Source organism: Neomonachus schauinslandi, chromosome 4, assembly GCF_002201575.2.
Source record: "Neomonachus schauinslandi chromosome 4, ASM220157v2, whole genome shotgun sequence".
NCBI classification, from domain to species: domain Eukaryota; kingdom Metazoa; phylum Chordata; class Mammalia; order Carnivora; family Phocidae; genus Neomonachus; species Neomonachus schauinslandi.
In genome coordinates this window covers 28,483,144-28,506,633 of record NC_058406.1, presented here as the reverse complement: position 1 = coordinate 28,506,633, position 23,490 = coordinate 28,483,144, and the positions used below count along the sequence as shown (strand labels likewise).

Below are 23,490 nucleotides of genomic sequence, written 5' to 3'. Positions count from 1 at the left end.
ACCCTTGATTGTTCTATTGTTTCCTATAGTGTGTAGTTGGCTTACCTGTTACTTCACTTTTTTGCCTTTTGCTTGTCTTGCGTAAAAATAAACCAACCAGAACCTTGCTACAGATACTGTCTTCTCCTCCTTCCACAGGCCCACTGGTCATTCTGACTCTAATTTCGTGTATATTATTCTCATACTTGCTGTCTTACCACCATCCACCTGCTAATCTCCAATCAAAATATGTCCTTCTACACAAGTCAGCATTCTAAAGGGGGTTGCTCCTTTAATGCCCTGCTCTGGGCTTCTGAGCAGCTGTGTTTCCTTTAGTTGGTTCATGTAGCCCATGATTTCCCAAACTTTCTTGCATCCATCCCTTCCTGAGAACCTGCCAGGACTGTCTAGTTACGTGTTCATCCACCTCTGTATGAACCACACTGGTGAACATAATGTACCCCCTGTAGCTAACTGACCTTGCCACTTTTCTGCTCAGTAGTTGGCCAGGAAGTATGAAGAAAGCCAGGAATCCCATACCAAATATGTTCTTCATGATGCACCAAAGTATTCCAGTGCGTTGATTGGAAAAGAATATCTTTTTTTTTTCTACCAAGAAGCATAGTTACAGAGATGCTTTGTGAATTAGGCTGCTTGCTATTACTAGTCAGTGACACTCCAAGAGGAGTTTTGTGGGGTTTTTCCCCTTAGTATGACAAATTTTAAGTATAAGAATAAAGGGGAAAATTTGACTCTAGTGTTTTGCAATACGTCCTTTACTTTGGGAGACCTAGTTCCAATTTCATTCCTCATTATCAGCCCCTCAGGCAGTAGAATGATCCACTCTGACAAACCTGGATATTGCTGACTCTCCCAGAGGGGAACTACTTGCTGTTAGTCTTTGCATATATTGTGATTACATTTCTTCCAGGCTCCCTTCTGAACTCCCACAGAATTGCCATTCAGAACTAGGACTTTTGCTGCTTGAAATTCTGGTGTTAAGGATCCATTCACTCTTTCCACAAGCTTTTACTTATGAAGTACCTACTTTTGTCAACTGTCCGGTAGGGCAAAGAAATAGTCCCAGCCCTTCAGGGAGACTGCTGGGGGCGGGGCGGGGGGGGTAGTTTGTTGGAACCCAGGGCAGAAGCCGAAGCCGGTATGCCTGTTAGTACCTCTCCATAGCCCTCGGCACTTCCATCACTGAGGCCCCCTGGCCTGGAAGAGGGACAGAGTGGTTTTGTGTACACACTGGTTTTATAGCATGGTGCTGCAGGAATAACAGGTCTCAAATTTACATTTTATATGAGCTGTACCTGTTGGGTATTGCTGACATTTTGGTAGTGTAGGACATTGGAGAAAGAGCCCAAATTTTAATGTTTTTCTCTTATTTAAATCAATCCTGTTCTTGAAATTGTTTCTTCTGTGATGTGCAAAGGGATAATTTAGACTTAGGTTCCATCTTTGCTCTGGCTTATTCTGTGTGGCCTTGGGCAAGCTGCTCTGTTTCCTCTTTTGTAAAATTGAAATAAAAATACCCCATTGCATTTTGTGAAGATTAAATGAGATTTATTCATACATAAATATACAACAGTATGTGCAAAAAACATTTAGCACAGTGTCTGGATCATCATGGTTGTTCAGTGAATGCTCATTTACTCTCCGTCCCTTGTAGGCCCATGCGGTTCTTGAAGGAGGTTCAGAGGTAATCTCCTGTTTAAGAAGAGGTTAAAATGGCCTTTGTTAGGAACTCTTTGGGAAGCATTTTCTCCTTAAAACAAGGTTATAAATTGTGATTGGGTTCCAGGATAGCCTGCAGAAGTCCCAGTAACCCCTAATTAGCTGAGCTATTGTATTAATATCGCTACAGAATGTGAACCACCGTTTATAATCAGGACAACATGTTTGTAGTCCTTTGGGTTCTGTGAACACCAGCCCTTGCCACAGGTAATCTGTTCCATTTGACTTCCTTAGCACCCGGCCACTGGAAGTTACTTCCATTGGTGGGCAGTTGGAGCACCAGGCAAAAGCTGAGGGCTCATTTAAAAAAAAAAACAAAAACACCTTTTTAATTGAGGGATAATCGACATGTAACATTATATTAGTTTCGGATACACAACGTAGTGATTCAGTATTTGTGTACATTGTGAAATGACCCCCACAATAAGTCTTGTCATCACACATAGTTGTAGATTTTTTTCTCATGATGAGAACTTTTAAGACCTAGTCTCTTAGCAGTTTTCAAATACACAATATGATATACCATTAACTGTAGTCATCATGGTGTGCGCTACATCCCCATGACTTATTTTATAAGCTGAGGGCCCTTAGAGCTAAAGAATGAGGACTCCAGTCATGCTGGCGGTGGTGAGAGGGTAAGACGGCTAGCATCTGCTGAGCGCCTGCTTTATACTAGTCACTGTGTGAGGGGCTTCAGCATAGCTTCGTATTTGATCTTCATAACAATTTATAGAATAGGTACTATTAGCCCTCATTTTACAGATGAAGAAAACAGGCTTAGAAACAAACAACTAGCAAGTGGCAGAAATGAGGTTTGAACTGAGGATGTTCTGGATGCCAAAGCCTGTGCTGTTCGGACATAACACACCACCTTTGTAAAGACAGGGGAGACTCAGCCACCGAGGCCTGTTAGCCGTGGAAAGGGGCAGCAGGAAGGCGTTAGTTCTGCGAGTGTAAAAGGCTGAGGTGTGGGAAGTGCTGTGCGACTCCAGCTCTGGTGGGGTGGGCAGTGCGAGGCCCGATGAAGCAATGAGGTCAGTCAGAGCTCTCCCACTTCCACTCTGAGCTCTGTGGTTGCACACTGTAGAGTAGAAGAAGTGAGATCAGTGCCTGCCTGGGAACAGAGGTGGTATTGGGGAGAGGGGTGGGAAGTCTCCAGCATTGGGGAGGAACGGACAGCTCCCACAGCCACTGAGGCCAGGCCAGTCGTTGACTTGTGAGAACCTTCATGCACTGGATGCTCAGGGCCAGAGACTCCTTTTCCTCACTGAGTAAGGGGCTGGTAAGGAGGGTCAAATCTAGTTCTCTTGGTCTCTCGTTTCTTTTTCCTCCAGCAGAAACCCAGCCTTTTTTCCTTTCTGAAAATTTTTAAGCTTTTGTCTCCTGGAGTCCAGTGTTTAATTTTCTCATTTTTGCTTGTCTCATTTACCTTTCCTTCTCTGATTCTGTTGACTTAACCAGGCAGTCATCTTTGTTAACTATTTCTCTATTCTAGAACTACTCAGAACATCTTGTAAACCGCTGTCAGTTCTCTGAAAGCTCATGCTTCTTGCCTATTATAACATTAGACCCCATCCTCAATGAGCCTACTCTGCACCCCTCCGTGCTCCTTACCTTAGTAATCAACAAGTGTTAGAGGCCACACAGGAAAGTTAAAGTGGTGCAATTCTTCAGCTCTTTTAGAGAAACGCATTCTTTATTATCCAGTGGAATCGTCAGTGACATTTACGTTCATATTATACATAATGCTAGTTAATTTTGAGAGGTGAGTTGTGCGTCACCTCTTTCTTTAGATTCAGCTTGAGCATAACTTCCTTTGAGAAGCCTTTCTCAGTGGCCTCCAAGTCTAAGTTAGATGCTTTTCCCTGTACTTCTATTCTCACATCCATTATCAGCACAACTTCTCATACCGTATTGGTCTTGTCTGTCTGTTTGATTCTCCTCTTGACATTGAGCTCCTTGAGAGCAGGGACTGTTTTTTCTGTATGCCTGGCACCTTGGACAGTATAATCCCTGTGACATAATTTTTTGAAATCATGATAAACCTTACTTGTATTTAAATGTACCATATGTTGCAATACCTCTTCTCTGTAACCATGAAAACTTACGTGTTTTTTGCAACTTCCTGTTTGGATCCAGTTTGAGGAGGTTTAGTTTTCCCTTTTGTGAAATTTGGTGCTATTTAAAAACGATTCTGAAAGACCCAGAATAATGAATTCCATTTCCGGCCTCCATCCTGATGGGGTAAGAGATTACTCGTCTATTCAGCACGTTATCGGGGAGTACGCATTGGCTTTGTCAGTCAACCTGTCTCCCCTACCTTTAAACACAAATACCTTCCCCAGTCTCTGTCCTTTCCCAACTTTCTCTCCTCTCTCTTCTCAGCCAAGTTCCTTGAAAGAGTAGTTATATTCATGGTCTTTAGTTTCTTGCTTTTCCCTGACTTCTCAGCCTGTGACATTCTGGCTTCTAGTCCTACCCCTCCAGTGAAGCTAATCTTGCTGGGGCGCTTAGGATCTGGCGAGTCAGGTGAACCCAAGAAATGCTTCAATAGTCATCTCTGCTACATTTGACCTAGCTGACCATCCTTCCTTTGTCATTTGTCACCCTTTGTCACTACTTTCCTCAATATTAAGTCCTGCTGGTTTGTTTTTGTTTGTTTGTGTAATCAATCCTTCATTCATTCAACAAATATGAATGTGGTGCCACTCCTCCACCAGGCTAGACCCTGAGGCTGTGACTGAGACAGACGTGGGCCCTGCTCTCATGGAGCCTACAGTCTACCAGGAGAGTAGCCATTCCTGCATTTAACTCAACAAGTAGTTATTTAGTTAGTTATTTAGTGCCTCATGTTCTCCAGCTACTGCTGTGCCCACCAACCAAAGAGCTAATGATGTAAAACAGTTCCTTGAGGAAGGAGCTTTTAATGGAAGCTTGAGTTGGCCAAGTGAAAATCCTGGACGGGAGTAGGGTTGGCCGGGCAAGGAGACAAGGAGGGGTAGTTAATGATTGATTGCACTGTTCCTTATAAAGTGACCAACTGCTGTCGCATCCTAAGAATGAGAGTCTGCTCTTATCAGCTGCCATTGTTGACGCGCTCTGATTGAGACATGCTACTCTTTTATTGCTGCAGCCACGGTCCACTTCTCCTTCCTGGTCGGTGACTATTTTGAAATCTCTGCCTGGCAGAACCAAAGAGGTTTTCAGTCTTGATGGGAAATCAGGATATAGGCACGAGAGGAAAATTAACAACACAGGCTAAGTGCCAAATAAGTGGTATAGTTTAATGTGATTGGAATTCAGAGAAGGGCACTGTCACTTCGTCGTGTGTTGATCCTGGAGCGCCTTGGAGGTAGTGAGGCCTGAAGGGAAGGAAGAGAGAGACTCAGAAAAGCAGAGAAGGAAGCAGGCACTTCCAGCAGAGAGAATGGAGAGAGCAGAGGCAGGCAAGTGGGGACTTACTGTGGCGATTAGGGAAGGGGGGTCCTGTTGCCTGTAGGCCCAAACAGAGCCTCCTGTTGGGCTGGTGATGGAGTCACAGGGGAGAAAGAAGAAGACACCTATGGGGGGACCTTGAATATCAGGCGAAGGGACGTTCGCATCTGAGCATAGAGGTGGCATGTGGAGAATACATTGTAGAACAAATCTGGGAACGATTGGCTTCAGACGTAGGCACTGAGACACGAAAACGCCTGGACTTCGGGGTCAGTCATTCTGCTGTCATCAAGGGTTGACGGAGCACCTCCTGTGTAGTAGTGGGAAGGCTGTGGAATGAAAAGTGAGGGAGCACTTGTGCAAGATTGTGTTGGGGGTTGGACAGATGAGACAAGGAGTGGGAGGGGAGACGGGAGGAGTTAGGGCTCCTCCCTTCCCCACACCCACAGGTTTTAGGGTTTGGCAAACAGTGGCCCACAGGCCCAGTCCATCCAGATGCCTGTGTTTGTAGAGTGGTTTTTACATTTTTAAATGATTTGTTTTAAATCAGAACAAGAACAGTATTTCGTGATATATGAAAATGATATGAAATTCAAATTCCACTGTCCATAAATAAAGTTTTTCTGGAGCACAGCCTGGCTTGTCCATTTATATATTGTCTATGGCTACTTTCACATAATAGCAGCAGGGTCGAGTGGTTGGAACAGAGTCTGCATGGCCCACAAAGCCTTAAATATGTACCATTTGGCCCTTTATGGAAACCTTGTACACCCTTGAACACACCTGTCCTTACCTCAGTCCCTCTCTGCTCTCAAGTTGCCTGTCCCTCTTCCCACCTGAGGTTTTTCCCTCCACTAGCCTTTTATTAATTAATTAATTATTTATTTTTAAGATTTTATTTATTTGATAGAGAGAGACATAGCGAGAAGAGGGAACACAAGCAGGGAGAGTGGGAGAGGGAGAAGCAGGCTTCCCGTGGAGCAGGGAGCCCGATGCGGGGCTCGATCCCAGGACCCTGGGATCATGACCTAGGCCGAAGGCAGATGCTTAACCACTGAGCCACCCAGGCGCCCCTCCACTAGCCTTTTAAATACCCTTCTCTTTTTTATATTCCTCTCAGATCCTCAGCTTCTCTTTTTTTCCGGGACCTTTCTCCTTCCAAATATGCTCAGGACCTACCCTACTCAAAAAAAAAAAAAAAGAAAGAAAGAAAGAAATCCTCATCAACTCAGAAGCCCTCTCTTGCTGCTGCTGTCCATCTCTCATCTTTACCTCCACTTCACCTTTGGTTTATTCACCTTCCTCCAGACTTTGGGCCCCAGCAGTCCATTAAAACTAGCCTTGCTCTAAGCCATTAGTGATTCCTAGCTGTTGGATCCAGGAGTTGCCTCAGTCCTGTCTTCCTTATTTTCTTGGACATTTCATGTTTGGATCATTCTTTTTCCTTGAGATCCTTTTTCTGTTGGCTTCTGTGCCATCGTTCTCCTTGGCATCTCTTCCTGTTTTCCCCTCCCCTCCCCCCCACTCACCTGTCAGTGGCTTCTCTTCTTTTACCAGCACCTTACACATTGGTGACTTTCCAAGGTCTAGCCTTTGTCCTCTTACAAGAGCTATTATTTTATTGTATGCCTATGATACGCCTGTCACCATATTTAAATGCTTTACACAAATTATTCTTGATCCTTACAACAAACCTAAAAACATAGGTTTTGTTTTCTCCATGTTATAGATAACCAAAGTGAGGCTTAGTGCACTTAAGTAATTTTCCCAAGGTTACAGAATAAGTGGCAGAGCTGGGCTTGAACCAGAGCCTGCTATAGGTTAAGTCATCTACATGTACTGATGACTCCTGCCGTAGGCTTTCCTTTCAGCTTGCAGCCTGTATGTCTATCTACTAGAAGTTTCTACCTGGAAGTCCTCGCACCACCTCAAAGCCAACTCATGATCTCTTCTCCACCCTCCATCCAGCCCCAGCTTGGTGATGTGACCATCTGTTTAGTCATCCAGGCCATACTCTTGACCTCTACTTTGCCTCTCCCTAACCCCTTCTGCTTCTCTGCACCCAGTTGCCACTATGGCGAGTCATTCCTCCCCCTTTAATTTCTCTGGAATTCATTTCTCATACTGTCCACTCTCACTTCCTCGTTCAGGTTCTTCTCATCCCCTCCTGGACTATTGTCCCTCTTCTCTTAGTCTCTATGCCTTCTTCTGTTCACTTACCCTTCCAGTCCATCTTCCACTAGGCTACCAGAAGGATCTCTCCTAAACTGCAGATCTGATATGTTGCTCTTTTGGTTGAAATCCATTGGTGAGCCCCCATTGTCCTATTCTTCTACTCCATAGCTTGACTAAGGAGGCCTCACCTTATTTTTCTCCTTATAGCCTCTTATATACTGCAGGTATGTTTGTGGTTCACTGTACCAGCACACTCATTCCTCTTTCCATGCAGTTCCCAAGGTGTCACCTCTTTTTTTTTATTTGAGAGGGGGTGCAGATGGAAAGGGAAAAGCGGACTTCCCACTGAGCAGGGAGCCTGATGTCTTGATCTCACAATCCTGAGATCATGACCTGAGCTGAAGTCAGATGCTTAACCTACTGAGCCACCCAGGCACCCTGTGTCACCACTTTCTAGACTGCCCTTCTCTTCCTGGTTTGTCTGAGGAACACATTTTCAGTTTATCCCTACAACAGACAGGCAAGTGAAAAAAACACTTCAGAGAGAGGACCTCAGCTTCTGAGCCTTTTACTACTTCTAGTCTTTCCAGGAAGAGTTAGGTTTCCCTTTTTCATATTCCCTAGGCACCTTGGGCAAATATCTCTTGTTGGGCTCAGCATAGTTTATAATAATTTGTGCACATATGCCTCCTTAAAATTGGCACTCCTTAAAAGCAGAGATTTTTGTCTTGTTCACTTGTTTATCTGATACGGTATCTAGCTTGTTGCCTGGGACCTGAGAGTTCAGTAACTGTGGAATGAATACTAATAGTGTAGTTGGAGATGTGGACTGGCTTTGGAGCAAGGTCGGGTCAAAGGATGAAGATGTTGGCGAAAGCTGAAGAGGAGACAATACTAGCACCCTGGTGTGTACAGCATCAGATCATTCACCACGTATTTTCACAAATGTTTGATCTCATTTCGTTCCACTCCACAGCACATGAGACAGGCAGGGTAGGCATTAATACTCATTTGAGAAATAAAGAACTGAGGCTCAGAGAAGCAAAATGAGTTGCGGAAGGTCTTGAACATAAGTGCCAGAAATTCAGTCTCCTCCAGCCACATCTAAGGCTGCTTCCCTTGCACTGGGCAGGCATGGGAGGGGAGAGATAAGTTCCAGAATAAACCTACATATCAAGGTGAAGGGAAAGGTGTGGCTTCGAGGAGGAGAAGAAGATAAAGAGAGCCCTGTGGGATTGCTGTGCTGTGAAGGACAAGTTTTCAGGAGGGGAGGGCGATGCAAGAGGTTTGCAAATAAGTGAAGGCAAATGGAGAAGGATGGAAGGGTTTGGCCACTGGGAAGTGCAAGAGAATAATTTCCTGCAGTGAAACCAGCTTGCCAAGTTGTTAAGGAATATGTGGGCATTGAGGGAGAGGGAGGCACACATGTATGCCACCCTCTCAAGAAGTTTGGCGGTGAAAGTGAAACCGAGAGGCTGGCATTTTGAGAAATGTCATACCAGCAAATACTCCAAGAATTTCACGATACAGTATTTTCATTTCATAGACTTGAAACTTTGCAGTGGAAACTATGCTAGGGAGATACTGCTTGATGACTGAGTATGTCAATGTCAGGATGTTTTAGACCCAGTTTAACATTGGTCAATTCCAATCAAGGTGGGGTGCCATAAAGCAGGGTGTTTAATCAAGCCTTAAAACAAAGTCAAGGGACGCCTGGGTGGTGTAGTCGTTAAGCGTCCAACTTTGGTTTCGATCTCAGGGTCATGAGATCGAGCCCCGTGTCAGTCTCCGCGCTCAGTTGGGAGTCTGCTTAAGACTCTCTCTGTCCCTCCCCCCTGCACACACAGTCTCAGTCTCTCTCTCTCTTCCTAAAATAAATTAATTAAAAAAAAAAAAAACAAAGCCAAAATGTTATTTCAGTATAGGTAACTGTAACAGTGTGGGCCCACCTTTAGATGCTAGATGTATGCTAGAGTTTGAAAACCCCCCTTAGTATATTCATTTAGAATATTCATCTGCCTACAAGCTTATCTCATCCCTGTGACTTATTATTTGTTGTTCTGGAGTGATTTGATCAAGGGGAAGATTTCCCCACTTTGTTGTTAGAGGTTGTTTTCTGTGTTTATGATACCGACCTCTGTGTCCACATTTCCTGGGAGCCAGGCTCTGGGGGGAGTTAGGCCCTGGGCAGCTCTTCTGTCCTATTGATGAGGTGTCCTTTGTCTGCCAGGTAAAGCGGTACCAGTGCACCTTTGAGGGCTGTCCCCGCACCTACAGCACAGCAGGCAACCTGCGCACCCACCAGAAGACTCACCGAGGAGAGTACACCTTTGTCTGCAATCAGGAGGGCTGTGGCAAGGCCTTCCTCACCTCCTACAGCCTCAGGATCCATGTGCGAGTGCACACGAAGGAGAAGCCATTTGAGTGCGACGTGCAGGGCTGTGAGAAGGCGTTCAACACGCTGTACAGGTCGGCCTCTCCTCCAACCCCTGTCCCTGGCCTTGTGATTGCAGAGTCCTCTCCTTGCCCTGTGCAGATGGGCAATTCCAGCGCTTTAAAGGGCACAGCTGGGGCGCACCTGGGTAGCTCAGTCCGTTAAGCGTCCGACTCTTGGTCTCACCTTAGGTCTTGATCTCAGGGTCGTGAGTTCAAGCCCCGTGCTGGGCTCCACGCTGGGCATGGAGCCTACTTAAAAAAATAAAATTAAAAAATAAAATAAAGAGCACAGCTGTGCTCTCAAATTTAAAATTCGCTGGAGGAACTTGTTACTTAAAGATTGACGTATATGGGGTTGGTTAAAAAGGATAGTACATTCGTGTTCAGATTTGTATCTCCGGGAGTGACATACTGGCCTGGGGATTTTAATACTTGTACTGTTGCCTCCCCTTGGCTCAGGGTCTTGTACAGAGGCTTCTGTCATTTTCTTTCCTTCCTCACCTTGAAGATAACTTTTTTCTACCACTCGTTAGCCAGTTCTCTTGTACACGTTTGTATCAGGAGACTTCTATTAGTCTTCAACTTTGGGTCTAAAATAACAAACATGGCAATAGCTAACGCTTAGGAAGCACTCACCGTGTGCTAAGCACTGTCCTGAGTTCTAATCCTCACAGAGCTGATACGTAAGTGGAAGCACAGAGAGGTTTTGTAACTGGCTTGAGGCTCCCCCATCCAATAGGAAGTGGGACCAGGATTTGAGTCCCAGGCAGTCTGGCTGCACAGTCACACTCCTACCACTAGGATACATACTTCTCTGAATTTCTCTTCAAGCAAAAAATTTTGCATACTAATATATTATGGATATGGAACTCTTAGGCACTGGATCCTGAAGCACATTAAGCTGACATGGGAGGGGAAGCTCTGTCGTACGTTATGCAAATGACAGAGGGACTTTGTCTCTGGACTGTCTCGCAGGCTGAAAGCACATCAGAGGCTTCACACAGGGAAAACGTTTAACTGTGAATCCGAAGGCTGCAGCAAGTACTTCACCACACTCAGTGATCTGAGGAAGCACATTCGAACCCATACAGGAGAAAAGCCATTTCGGTAAGTCTTATTGTCGTCGGTTTGTCGCTGACCAGGTTGCAGCTGGGTGTCTTCATGTGGCCCTGACATTTTTCAAAGCGGAAAGAAAATTCCCTCCGCTAGTTCTTTGGCAGCTACAACCAACTGCCACACACGGGAGGCGTGGCGATGGGTTCTAAGAGCATCCTTACTCTGGACTCTGGTGGTAGCCTTTCCGCCTCATGCTTTCCCTTTTTCAACGAGCAGTTGTTGAAACTCACTTAAGGTGGGAGGCACTTTTATCGGTGCTAGAGAAATACTAAGACACACGCTCTTCTCTTGGGCACGTAGTCTGGTGAGAAAGAAACCCCCAGTAACCAGACAGTACATGAGACTGAGGTGCTCAAACGACTTTGAGCACAACGGAAGGGAGAGCTACCTAAAAATCGAGGTGGGGAGAGGAGGCGATGAGAGGGGAGATGAGGGGTAAGAATGCAGGTATTTTATTTTGTGGCTTGTTTAGTTGTTGCCTTGTAATACGTGTGTATTCACACATATAGGAGCATCCATTTTTGTCTGTATTTCAATCTATATATACATGTGTATGTATGTGTATTTAATACATCCATGTGTAAACGGGTAACCTTGAAGGAAGGACTTGTATCATCTACCTTCTTCTCTGCTCATAGTGTAGAGTGTGGGTCTGGGCATTCAGTAGGGGTTCAAAAACAACTTTGGGATGATTATATGACTTTTTTATTTACTTATTTATTTATTTATTTTAAAGATTTTATTTGTTTGACAGAGAGAGAGACAGCGAGAGAGGAAACACAAGCAGGGGGAGTGGGAGAGGGAGAAGCAGGCTTCCCGTGGAGCAGGGAGCCTGATGCGGGGCTTGATCCCAGGACCCTGGGATCATGACCCAAGCCGAAGGCAGACGCTTAACGACTGAGCTACCCAGGCGCCCCTATATGACTTTTTAAATAAGATCATCAGTTTGTAAGGATTTCCCCTAAATATAATATAGATGTATTATTGAAAACTTGCCCATAAACATTGTCTCTGAATTGTGGCAGGAGAGACTGCTGTTACGTACATGGCATCAAATATGCTACCTTCCCCCTCTCCTTATCAGGATGCTTAGATGGTGCCCCTGTCTTCAGGGGCAGTCAACTCTTAAACATCAACTGAATGGAATGGTGTTTTAAAATTAAAGATTTGGGGGCGCCTGGGTGGCTCAGTCATTAAGCGTCTGCCTTCGGCTCAGGTCATGATCCTAGGATCCTGGGATCAAGCCCCGCATCGGGCTCCCTGCTCGGTGGGAAGCCTGCTTCTCCCTCTCCCACTCCCCCTGCTTGTGTTCCCTCTCTCGCTGTGTCTAATAAATAAATAAAATCTTTAAAAAATAATAAAATTAAAGATTCATTCCTGAGTCATAGCCCCTCTAACGGCAAGAGTATTTATTTATTTAGTTAGTAAGTAAGTAAATAAGTAAGCTGTATGCCCAACATGAGACTTGAACTCAAAACCCTGAGATCAAGAGTTGCATGCTCTACTGACTGAGCCAGCCAGGTACCCCTGAAAGTAAGAGTATTTAAATTCTAGTTGGTTACTCTCCACATTTTGAGACGCTTGGGTTACTTTTTCCCCCATAGGGCTGTTGAGGGGACTCTAATTTCTTTTCAATCACATGCATTTTTTGATGATTAAAACTGCTAATTTTTCTTGAATATTAGATGGAGCTTTAGACACATGATTATATATTATTAAGAAGTAAAATGCTCCAGAGAAGCTTTCTATTTAAAGAAATAAAATACTTTGGCTTACAAGAAAATGCATTCATTCATATAAATAGTTACTGAATGCCTGCTGTGTGCAAGAACTACAGCAGATGTAAAGGACTACTTGGACCCTGCCCTCAAAGAGTTTATAATCTAGGAGAACAGATAACAAATGTATACACATAGAGATAAAATAAGATTGGAAATGACAGATGCCATAAAAGAAGCACATAGATAAATGCCTCAGGAGTTCTCAGGAGGGAGAGATTACTTCCAGCGCTGGTTATCAAGAAAGTAAAAGAGAAAGAAATGGATCTTGACACTGAAGATTATGAATAAGTCATTACAACCACTATACATTCTATATTATACGGTCAATGTAGTTGGGACTGATTTTGTTGTAGTGTTATATTTTAGGCCTCCTGCCTCTGTGAGAGCCTCTGTCCCCACTATTGACATCCCTGGTATTCCACTGGCAGTAGATTTTCCATATCAACTCTGGATCGTCAATAGAATTCTGTTAAGTAATTCATCAAAAAACTTTTATTGTCAGAGCTCTCAACATGTGACTTACTTATAGGACAAGAAATATTTATCCTGGATCATCAGTTCCCTCTGTTCCCAGATCTGTCACTTTTTCCAGTGACCTATTTCCATTTCCCATCTCTAAAACCAATTTCCTCGATGAGACCTCAGTGTTCTGAACATGTGTTTTAGTTTGAGCTTGTATTTATAAGAGATGGTGACGATAAAGACCTGTTTCCCTAATGACTGCTGTTTCTTTTGCTTAAACAACTTCCTTAGGTGTGATCATGATGGCTGTGGGAAGGCGTTCGCGGCAAGCCACCACCTTAAAACTCACGTCCGTACACATACTGGTGAGTTTAGGCTGATTTGTAGTTTTCCTCTTAACCTTCATCAAGCCAGTAAATATCTGTGTTTCCCTTGGGACCTGTAGAGCTTCGTGGAAGGAGCAAGCCTAATCAGCTTAGCCTTCACCTATAATGTTTGAGTTTCTTCCAGAGGTAAAAGGATCTAAAGGTTGGACTCAGGAATCCAACCTTAAGAAATGAAACCAGTGCAGAGATTCTCAAAAGAAGAAGCTGAGGGGGGAAAAAACATATCTTCTCTTAAAACTTGCCAGGGCAGGCTATGTTTGTTCTACATTCAGTTTTAGGACTGAAATGGTTAACATGTAATTTGTCCAACTTGTAACAACCGTTACCTGAACCCTCAGGAATATTTACTTCCCTCTGTTAGGGAAAAGTAGATGTCTGAATCCAGTGAAATGACTATGGGAATATTAACACTATTTGTCATTCTTGCAGGTGAAAGACCCTTTTTCTGCCCCAGTAATGGCTGTGAGAAAACATTCAGCACTCAGTACAGTCTCAAAAGTCACATGAAAGGTCACGATAACAAAGGACATTCATACAATGCACTTCCAAATCACAGTGGATCAGAGGTACGTGGTGTTTTGTCCCTTGTTTTGATCTGGGCAACATGGAACAGCAACAGTTGTTTGTATATCAAAATAAAAGGTCAAAACATCTTCTCTATGTATCCGTCAGTGAGAGGGAAGAAATCAGGGTCAAGATCTGTGTCTTTGTGACAGGATGGTGCAAGCCAGAAATTTCACCAGGCGCCCTGTACTTCAGCTTTTGATTCGGCTCTGCCTCCTTCCCATCAGATATGGTGCAAGAGGTGCCTTGTAACCAGAGGTTTCAGATGGGTCAGCCAGATGCTCTAAAAGGGTCTTATTTTCTCATTTGTGTCTACAAAATGGTACATCTGTACTTGAGTTTGGAACACAAATTAATGCTTTGCTTCATACATCTGTTTAATCTATCATTGGAGAACCAGGCAGAATCTGGAAGGTTCCTTGCCCTTTTGAACTGTCTGTAGGCCAGAAGGTTTGAGAGCCACTGATGGGAGGTGCTGAACCACAGAACATTCTTCTGCAGTTTTGGACAGTTGGTCTGTTCTTTGCCAAGCCCCTCTACCATATTTCCCTCTCCTCTGCAGCTCCATTCTGGAGAGGTCCTAGGAGAAATTTGCTGTTTTTACTTCTTCTTTTTCTTCTTTTTTTTTTAAGATTTATTTATTTATTTGAGGGAGAGAGAGAGAGCGACAGCTCATGGGGAGGGGCAGAGGGAGAGGGAGAGAAGCAAACTCCACTAAGTGTGGAGCCCAGTATGGGGCTCGATCTCACAACCCTGAGATCACAACCTGAGCGGAAATCAAGAGTCAGATGTTTAACCGACCGAGCCACCCAGGCACCCCTACTGTTCTTACTTCTAACATATTGGGCACTTATGTATGTCTCTTAAACCTGGGAAGTGAGTATTATTATTATCTTACTATTCCATAGATAAAGGAACTGAAACATACTGACCTCCTTTTGAAAAATGAGGTTTTTACCTGAAGTAGGTAATACGATTTTGATTTGGGGAGAGACAGCATACTTTAATTCTCTGGTTTCCAATTTTTAAATAGCAAAGGATCCCTTCAAACAGATTCTGCCCCTGTATCTTATTAGTAATAATAACTAACATTTACTGAGTGTTTACGTTGTGCCAGATTCGGTGCTAAGTGTTTTTATATGGATTATCTCACTCAAAAGAGCTTTGTGAGGTCAATACTATTATTAGCTCCACATTACCAATAATGAAACTTTTGAGACAAGGAGAAATTAAATGACTTGCTTAAGTATCCAAAGCTTTTAATTACTCTAATTTAGACAGGCAGTCTGATTCCAGAGCCTGGTTCTTGACCCCTGTGTTGTGAGAGGCAAAATAACGTTAGCTGTGACAGCTGTGGCCTGTGGAGCTCAGCTGCCTGAATTCAGATCCAAGCTCTGCTACTGATCAGATGGATGCCCTTAGGCAAATGGCATCTTTGTGCCTCAGTTTCCTCTTCTGGAAAACCAGATAAAAACATTAAGATCCGAGAGTCTTCATCTACTAAGCTGCCTGTACTAAGTCGTGATCAATCTGCTCATTCATGTGACAATCCAAGGACACTTTAATTGGTGACAGCCCCTAAGCACTGGGACGCCCCAGTGCATGGTGCTCAGATCTCGTCTTCTCTGGGTCGCAGCTCATTCCCCAGTAAAGGGAAGCTCCTCTCGTCCCAGGCTTTCAATGCCATCTAGATTGCCTCTAAGTCCTAAATAAAGATCTCCAGCCTGGATCTCTTCCTGAACTCTAGCCTTGTACAGACAGGCCCCACTTAGGATGGTTTGATTTTATGGGTGTGAAAGTGATATGCACTCAGTACAAACCATACTTTGAATTTTGATTTGAATCTTTTTCTGGCCTAACAGTAGGCTGTATGATCCTCTCTTGTGATGCTGGGCAGTGGGAGCAAGCCACAACCCCCTGTGAGCCCTGCAATCACAAGGGTAAACAACTGATAACACTTCCAACTATTCCAGACCCATTCAACTGGTCTGTTTTTTCCCTTTCAGTACAGTATTCAGTTACAGGAGCTAGTCAGCACTTTGTTATAAAATCAGCTTTGTGTTAAATTATTTTGCCCAATTATAGGCTAATGTAAGCGTTCTGAGCGCGTTTCAGGTAGGCTAGGCTAAGCTGTGATGTTTAGAAGGTTAGGTATTCAGTGCATTTTCAACTTAGGCTGGGTTTATCAGGACGTAGCTGCACTGTAAGTTGAGGAAGAGCAATATATTCAGCCTCCCTCTTCAACCCAGAAAACATCAGTCTTCTCAAATTTGATATGTCCAAACCTCCTCCACCTACAGGTCCCCACCTTAGTAAATGGTACCTCTGTGTTTTTAGTGGCACAGACCAAAAGTCTTGGAGTCGTTCTTGATACCACTTTCTTTCCCCTCATATCCCACATCTGCCAGCAAAGTCTGTCAGCTCTACCTTGAGAATATACGTAGAATCTGATCATTTCTGATAACTTTGTTCAGGCTGCTGTCACCTTTTTTCTGGATTACTGCGGTAACCACTAAGTGATCTTCCTCACACCTTTCTCCTTCTCCCTACTCCCACTCTGCCTTGACACAGACTGGTTTACCTATTTCACCCAGGGCAATCTTTCTAAACCATAAGGCAAATAATGTCTGTTCTCTGTTCATAACTCTCCAGTAGCTTCTTGCATCACTTAGAGCAAAAGTCAGAATCTTACAGTGGCCCACAGGGCCCTATAGATTCTGGTCTGGTCACTTCTCTGGCCTCATTTACTTCTCTTTCTCTCATTTTAGCTGTACTGTCCTCTTCGTAGTGCCTCGAACAAGGGAAGCCCATTCCTGCCTCCAGGCCTTTGTACTTGCTGTATCCTCTGCTTAGAACACTTTTCCCAGAGATGTGCATGGCCCATGCTCTCTTTCCTTCAGTATCTGCTCAAATGCCAGCTTACCTAAGAGGCCTCCTCTGATCTAATAAAAGGGCATCTCCTGCTCTGGCATTCCCTATTCCCTCTACCCTCCGTAGCACTTAGCATCATCTTGTATTCTTCGGGGATTTTGTCACACACCCCCCCCGCCCCAATGTAAGCTCTATGGTGGCAGGGACCTTGTTTTGTTCATTATTGTATCCCTGGGCCTGAACAGTTCCTAATACATAGTAGACGCTCAGTGACTATTTGTTGAATGCATGTATGAATGGAAACATCTGATCCATGAGGTAAGCAGGGATACCACCTAAAGTGTGTGAATTGCAGCTGGCATTCTAGGAATCCAGAGTTCAGAGTTAGCCGAGGCAGTCGTATTTGAAAGCAAGTCCTCAGTACTGCTGAGTAAGAATCCCTGGGATGCTGGGGACACAGCGATACAGTAGTGGAGTTCCCATCAGCACTGGGTTTGTGTTTCTGCTAATTAGCTATGTGATTTTGGACAGTTCACTGTCAGTCTTAGCATTAATTTTCTCATACTTAAAATGGGAATATAAAATACTTCAGGTTCGGGGCGCCTGGGTGGCTCAGTTGGTTAAGCGACTGCCTTCGGCTCAGGTCATGATCCTGGAGTCCCAGGATCGAGTCCCCCATTGGGCTCCCTGCTCAGCAGGGAGCCTGCTTCTCCCTCTGACCCTCCTCCCTCTCATGCTCTCTCTCTCTCTCTCAATAGTAAATCAATAAAAATCTTAAAGAAATAAAATAAAATACTTCAGGTTCATATGAATAGCAGATGAGGTCATGTGAAATTGCTTTGTAAAGGATAAAACCAATTATACAAATATTACTAATTTCATATTATTACAGCTTTTGTGACTTGGAGCCGGAGTCATGAGATTTCTTAAACTCTTCTATTAACCATCTTTAAGAAATATAAGACAGTCTTCTAAGAATATCAGGATTTTAAAAATTAAAATAATTCACATAGCCCTTTCTTTGGATGGTTTTTACCTCTCCAAGTAACAAATCTTGACATTTGGAACCGTAGGGACATTGTGATCAAGTGTTTTATTACATGCTATGCTACTATAAATTCTGATTTTTTTGTTACTCAGTTAGAATTTTTTCTTTCACAGGATACAAATCACTCACTTTGTCTGAGTGACTTGAGCCTTCTGTCCACAGATTCTGAACTGCGAGAAAATTCTACAGTAAGTGTACCTGTGATATGAGTATGAGAAAAATAAGTGCAAGAATTGAGTGCTTCCCTTTGGTGGGAAAATCGAGGGAGGCCAGCCTTTGCAGTCTTCCAGATTTGGTTATGTCCAATTACTGACCATTTAGGGCTGTTTTGGTTTATTTCCTGATAGAGCCCCCATGGGAGAGGTTGTTCTCTCTGATGTCTAATGCCTTTTGACCCATGTCACTCACTCGATAACCCCTGGCCCCAGAAAATTTCTTTCTTTTCTTCGCTTAGCAAATATCTATTGAGTGCCTAGTCCATCAGGCAGTGTGCTGGTGCTGAGCTTGTAGTGGTAAAAAAGTAGGTGTGGTCTGTCCTTGAGGAGTTTGAAATTAGTCCACGATAAGGGGAGGGCGAGAATTCACCAGAATTCCAGTTTGCAGACTTCCTCAAGCCCTGCTGATCTAACCAGAGTCTGTATTTGTCTTTCTTTGAGCTCACTGCATTGGGTTCCTGAAGGGAACCTTCTCTATAAGCTCTCTTCTAAAGAGCAACCCCACTGTCTCTTGATCTGATGGCTTCAGTTCACTCTGTGTGGAATTTCCCTGCCATTCCTGTGGCTCCATGATGTGCCTTGTAGGCCACTGCCTGAAGCCTGAGCTTATGCTCCTTCATGAGGATCTGTGCTTTGCTGTGTCACCAACACTGGTTGTTAAGTATGCATTGTTTATTGTTCTTCTATGGTAAATAAACATAGCTTAAGTTGGATTTTCTATGAGTATATGCGTAAATAAGAAGGAATCAACGTGATAGGCGGTATTTGAATAGAGACGGAAAGACTCAGGAATGCCCTGAAATGTGTGCTGGTTCCCAGAGTGTGTCAGTGGGGTCATCTGCAGCGCTTCTGACGACGTGGCTTCTTGGGCCTCACCCCAAGCCTGCTTCATCAGTATCCTCTGGGAATGGCATCTGACACTGCATTTTTATCTAAGCACCCCAAGGCTTGGATTCTTCTGGTAATGGCAGAGTTGCTCTTAACAGACCAACCCTCCCATAGAAAACAACCTCATATGCTGGCCAAATGATCAAGAATAACTACTTGAAGGCACCAAAGAGCAGCCCCCAAAAAGGCAGAGGTAAAGATTGGAAGAAGGAGCCACGTGGACAATGGCAAAGGGACTGGATAGGTTTTCAAGTTTTATGGCTTATCAGCCTCAGGGCAAGCCCCAGGTGACACCAAACAAGATGGCTAAAACTCAGGAAACATTCAGGCTCACTGGCTTGAATAACCAGAGGACAGAGTTCCTAGCTACCGCAGAAGCACCTGGCAAGTGAAGAGCCACAAAGTGGGAGCCCCAGGCTCTTTGTATAAACTGTTCACCTCTCTGGTTGGCCCCCGAACTGTGCGTGTGTGAGACCGACCCTAAGCAGCCCAGCCAAGGCTGAGGAGCTGGACAGAGAGGCAGGCGCTGTCCCCTGCAGGGAAGACCGAGTTTGCGGTTGGAGCCTAGCCAGATCAACAGAATAGTCAAGCTGACAAACAGACACTCTTCCAGGAAGTGTAACAGAATCCAGAGTCTCTACAACATATCATTTACAATGTCCAGGGTAATCTAAAATTAGTAAATATAAGAAGAAAGAGGAAAACATTACCCCTACTCAAAGCAAAGGTAATCTTGGAGACTAATCCCAAGATGAGCCAGGTGCTAGAATTCATAGAAAACGATTTTTTTTTTTAAGTTTATTTATTTAAGCAATTTCTACACCCAATGTGGGGCTTAAACTCACGACCCCAAGATCAAGAGCAGCACACTCCACTGACTGAGCCAGCCAGGTGCCCCAGTAAACAAGAATTTCTAAGTAGCTCCTTCATGCTCAAGGACATAAAGGAATATGATTGTAGTAACTGAATAAATAGGAAATCTCAGCAGAGAAAAAGAAACTATAAAAAGTACATCAAATGGAAATTCTGGAACTGAAAATGTATCTGAAGTAAAAAATGCACTGGTTGGGCTTAACAGCAGATTGGAAATGACAGAAGAGAGAACCAGTTAAATTGAAGACGGAGCAATAGAAATGAACCAATCTGAAGAACAAAGAAAGACATCACATAAGCCCTTCATAGGATTTCGCATATCAGAGCTAATAGTCTAAAATGAAATTTCCACACTGGACAGCCTCGATGCCCTCTGAGTTATGGAACCTAAGATTTCTGGGTATAATATTTCTTTAATCTCAGAGGTTGTATTAAATGGTTTGTTTAGGCGTCCACTCCCTGGCCAGGGCCATGACCTAGGACTAAAGAGCTTTCTGGAGCCCTGGGGTCATCAGGTGAGGAATCTTTCTTGGGGGGGGGGCGGAAAAAGGAATGCCTTTTCTAACACAATTGACATCAGGGAGAGAGGCTCTGTCCCTTGGGGTCAAATTACATAGTGTACCCTCACCACCCATCATTTATTCCAGAATTGGAAATAGTCTCATTTGTAGTCTTTCATTCTAAGGCCACAATTCCTTGAAGCAATAGAATTAATTTTGCTTTGTTCTCCTTTTAAAAAAAAATGATGAATTGTTAATACCGAATGATACATTTTGACGAGGTCATCCTTTTCTAGGTTTCTGGTCAGCCATGTGTGTATGTGTGTCCCAGAAGTGAGCTTCGGTTTGCTCGGATCTTTTGTTAAAGGAGGGTTGAAGTGGCTAGGGAATGATCCTCTGGGCATCTTTGCTCTTGAGCTCCGGGATCCATCTTGGTCCCTGACGGCTCCCAGGGTTCTTTGTCTCTCTGCTCCAGGCCCCAGAGGCTCAGCCTGTTCTGGTCTCCTCTACCTTGGGGAGCTGCTTGAACTTACTCTGCCCCCAGGGTTTGTGCTCTGAAGCCTGGCAGTGGCTGAGTCACGGTCCCTTCAGCACTTTTTTTTAAAAAATAGTTTTTATTGAAGTATAATATACATACAGAAAAGTACACCTATCACAAATGTACAGCTTGTTTTGTTTTAAGATTTTATTTATTTATTTGACAGAGAAACACAGTGAGAGAGGGAACACAAGCAGGGGGAGTGGGAGAGGGAGAAGCAGGCTCCCCGCTGAGCTGGGAGCCCGATGCAGGGCTCAGTCCCAGGACCCTGGGATCATGACCTGAGCCGAAGGCAGATGCTTAACGACTGAGCCACCCAGGCGCCCCACAAATGCACAGCTTAATGAATGATCACAATTCATCACATCCATGTAACCAGCACCCAAATCAAGAAATAGAACATTCCCAGCATCCCAGAAGCCTCCCACCCTCCATGCCCACTAACAGCTATTACCTCTCCCTAAGGATAACCACTATCCCAACTTCTAACAACCTAAGATGGATTTTGCCTATTTTTGTGCTTTGTACAGTTGGAATCATGCCAGTTGTACTGGTTTGTGCTGGCTTCTTCCTTGCAACATCACGTTTAAGAAATGAATCCATATTGTTGCATAGTTGTAGATCATTGGTTCTCCTTGGTGAGCAGTATTACACTAAGTGAATGTACCATAATTTGGTCTTTCTACTTCCCTTGGGCATTTGGATAGTTTCTAGTTTGGAGCCATCAGGATAGTGCTGCTGTGAACATTCTCGTAGGTGATCTTTTGGAGTCACACAGGCTTATTCCTTTTTAACAGTGTTACTGCGGATATTTTGTAAACAGGTAAAACAAAAATAGCCACCATGAGGAAGTTGTAGAGCTGACAGCTTAGTGGGAGTTGTTAGCCCACTGCTTTTCAAACTGAGTTGTGCCTCTTTATTGGGTTATAAAGTAGGGGATTATGGTCAGTATTTTTAGGGTATCAACACAATAGAGAGTATCAGAAGGCATTGCATGTAGTAAGGATAACTCTCGTTTCGTAGACTTTTGTTACAGTTATGCATATGGATAGTTATGTAATGTGAGGCATGTATGTGTGTATATATAAAATGCATTTCTTACTTTGCATCATGATAAGAGTTTGAAGGCCACTGTCTTGGCCTGTGATCCTTAACTCCCTCTGCACTGGGAGCAGAAGGCCTCATGTTGATTTGTGCCTTCAGTGTGTGTCATGCTGGAAATCAGATTCATCTTCCAGTCGATGGAATCATGCTAGAATAATGGCCCCCTTGGCTCAAATGGGCAGTTTCATCTTGAGGACCTCTAGGCTGCTGGACAGTTCCACTCACCACACTTGCCCAGGCCCAGAGTGATCCTTCCCCCTCCCAGAAGCAGAGTGGTTGCAAAATGACCTTTAAACACAAGTTGGCACTGACACAAAATATGGCCAGGAGATGGGTTTTGTTTGGTCTATACAGTGCTTTGTTTTCAGTTACTTGCTTTTAATTACAAGTCAGTAGATTTCACGTAAAAAATCCAAATCTCAGACCATTCTTGAGCGCTGGAAATCCCCAGTCTGCACATCACAGGGCAGCGTTCCTCTGAAGCCCTTTAGGTGCCAGGGGCGCATGCTCTCCGGTTTGTCCCAGCCTCCCGTCCCCACCACCCTGGCTTCATTACTTGTGTTACCTGCCTGCTCTCCTGGAGGCATTTGCCTCTGTCACTCCTGCCCTACCAAATGTGGGGTGGGGGCGGACTAGAGGTAAAGATTTGCTGTCCCCTCCCCTTCACCAAAGAGAAGCCTGGAGGTGGCCATTTTATTTGGTGCCTATCAGGAGTCAGACGCTCAGGGCATTATGTTCCCCCCCACACACACACACATTTTATCTTTTTAAAAATGCCTCTGACGTTTTCTTAATTCTTAATTACCAAGAAACTTGCAGTGACAAACAATAGTGAGTATAAGGCGATAACTACTGCCTCTCATGAAAAGTTTTATATTGTTTGATTCATTACCATGCATACATGCTAGACTATCGTAGAAGTTATGTAATGACCTTGAAGGATACTCAGAGTATATTATTACATGAGAAGAGCAGGTTGCAGGTAATGGATATTATACAATCCCATTTTTAGGAAGGATTTGGTCTTCTTTTAGGGTAGGGGTCAGGAAGCTGTTTTTTTGGAAAGGGCCGGATAGTAAAATATTTTTGGCTCTGCGGGCTGCAGAGTCTCTGACAAAACTCAGCTCTGCCATCAGAGCATGAAAACAGCGTGGACAATAAATGAACGAGCATGCATCTGTTCTAGTAAAACTTTATTTCCCAAAACAGGCATGCAGTCTACAGGTCATAGTTTATGGGCTCTTGTTTTAGAGTATCTGAGGACCCAAATCTCCAGTGTCTGAGGTTGAGGGAAATAAATGTCACCTTGGAAAGGAAGAAGTTAGAAACAAGAAGCGTATCAAAAAAGATCATTCTAGTTCTGCTGCTGTGTGTTCTCT

At 44.0% G+C, this 23,490-nt stretch overlaps 1 protein-coding gene across 1 annotated transcript in view; it reads left to right on the top strand.

Annotated features, from left to right (window-relative positions):
- MTF1 (metal regulatory transcription factor 1) overlaps nucleotides 1–23,490 on the top strand; it is a 36,306-nt gene that overhangs the window by 6,394 nt on the left and 6,422 nt on the right. The window contains exons 3-7 of the mRNA XM_021683731.1: nucleotides 9,560–9,798; nucleotides 10,741–10,872; nucleotides 13,416–13,489; nucleotides 13,940–14,076; nucleotides 18,107–18,181. Of these exons, the coding sequence (XP_021539406.1) occupies nucleotides 9,560–9,798; nucleotides 10,741–10,872; nucleotides 13,416–13,489; nucleotides 13,940–14,076; nucleotides 18,107–18,181 (657 nt within the window). The remainder of the gene's footprint in view (nucleotides 1–9,559; nucleotides 9,799–10,740; nucleotides 10,873–13,415; nucleotides 13,490–13,939; nucleotides 14,077–18,106; nucleotides 18,182–23,490) is intronic.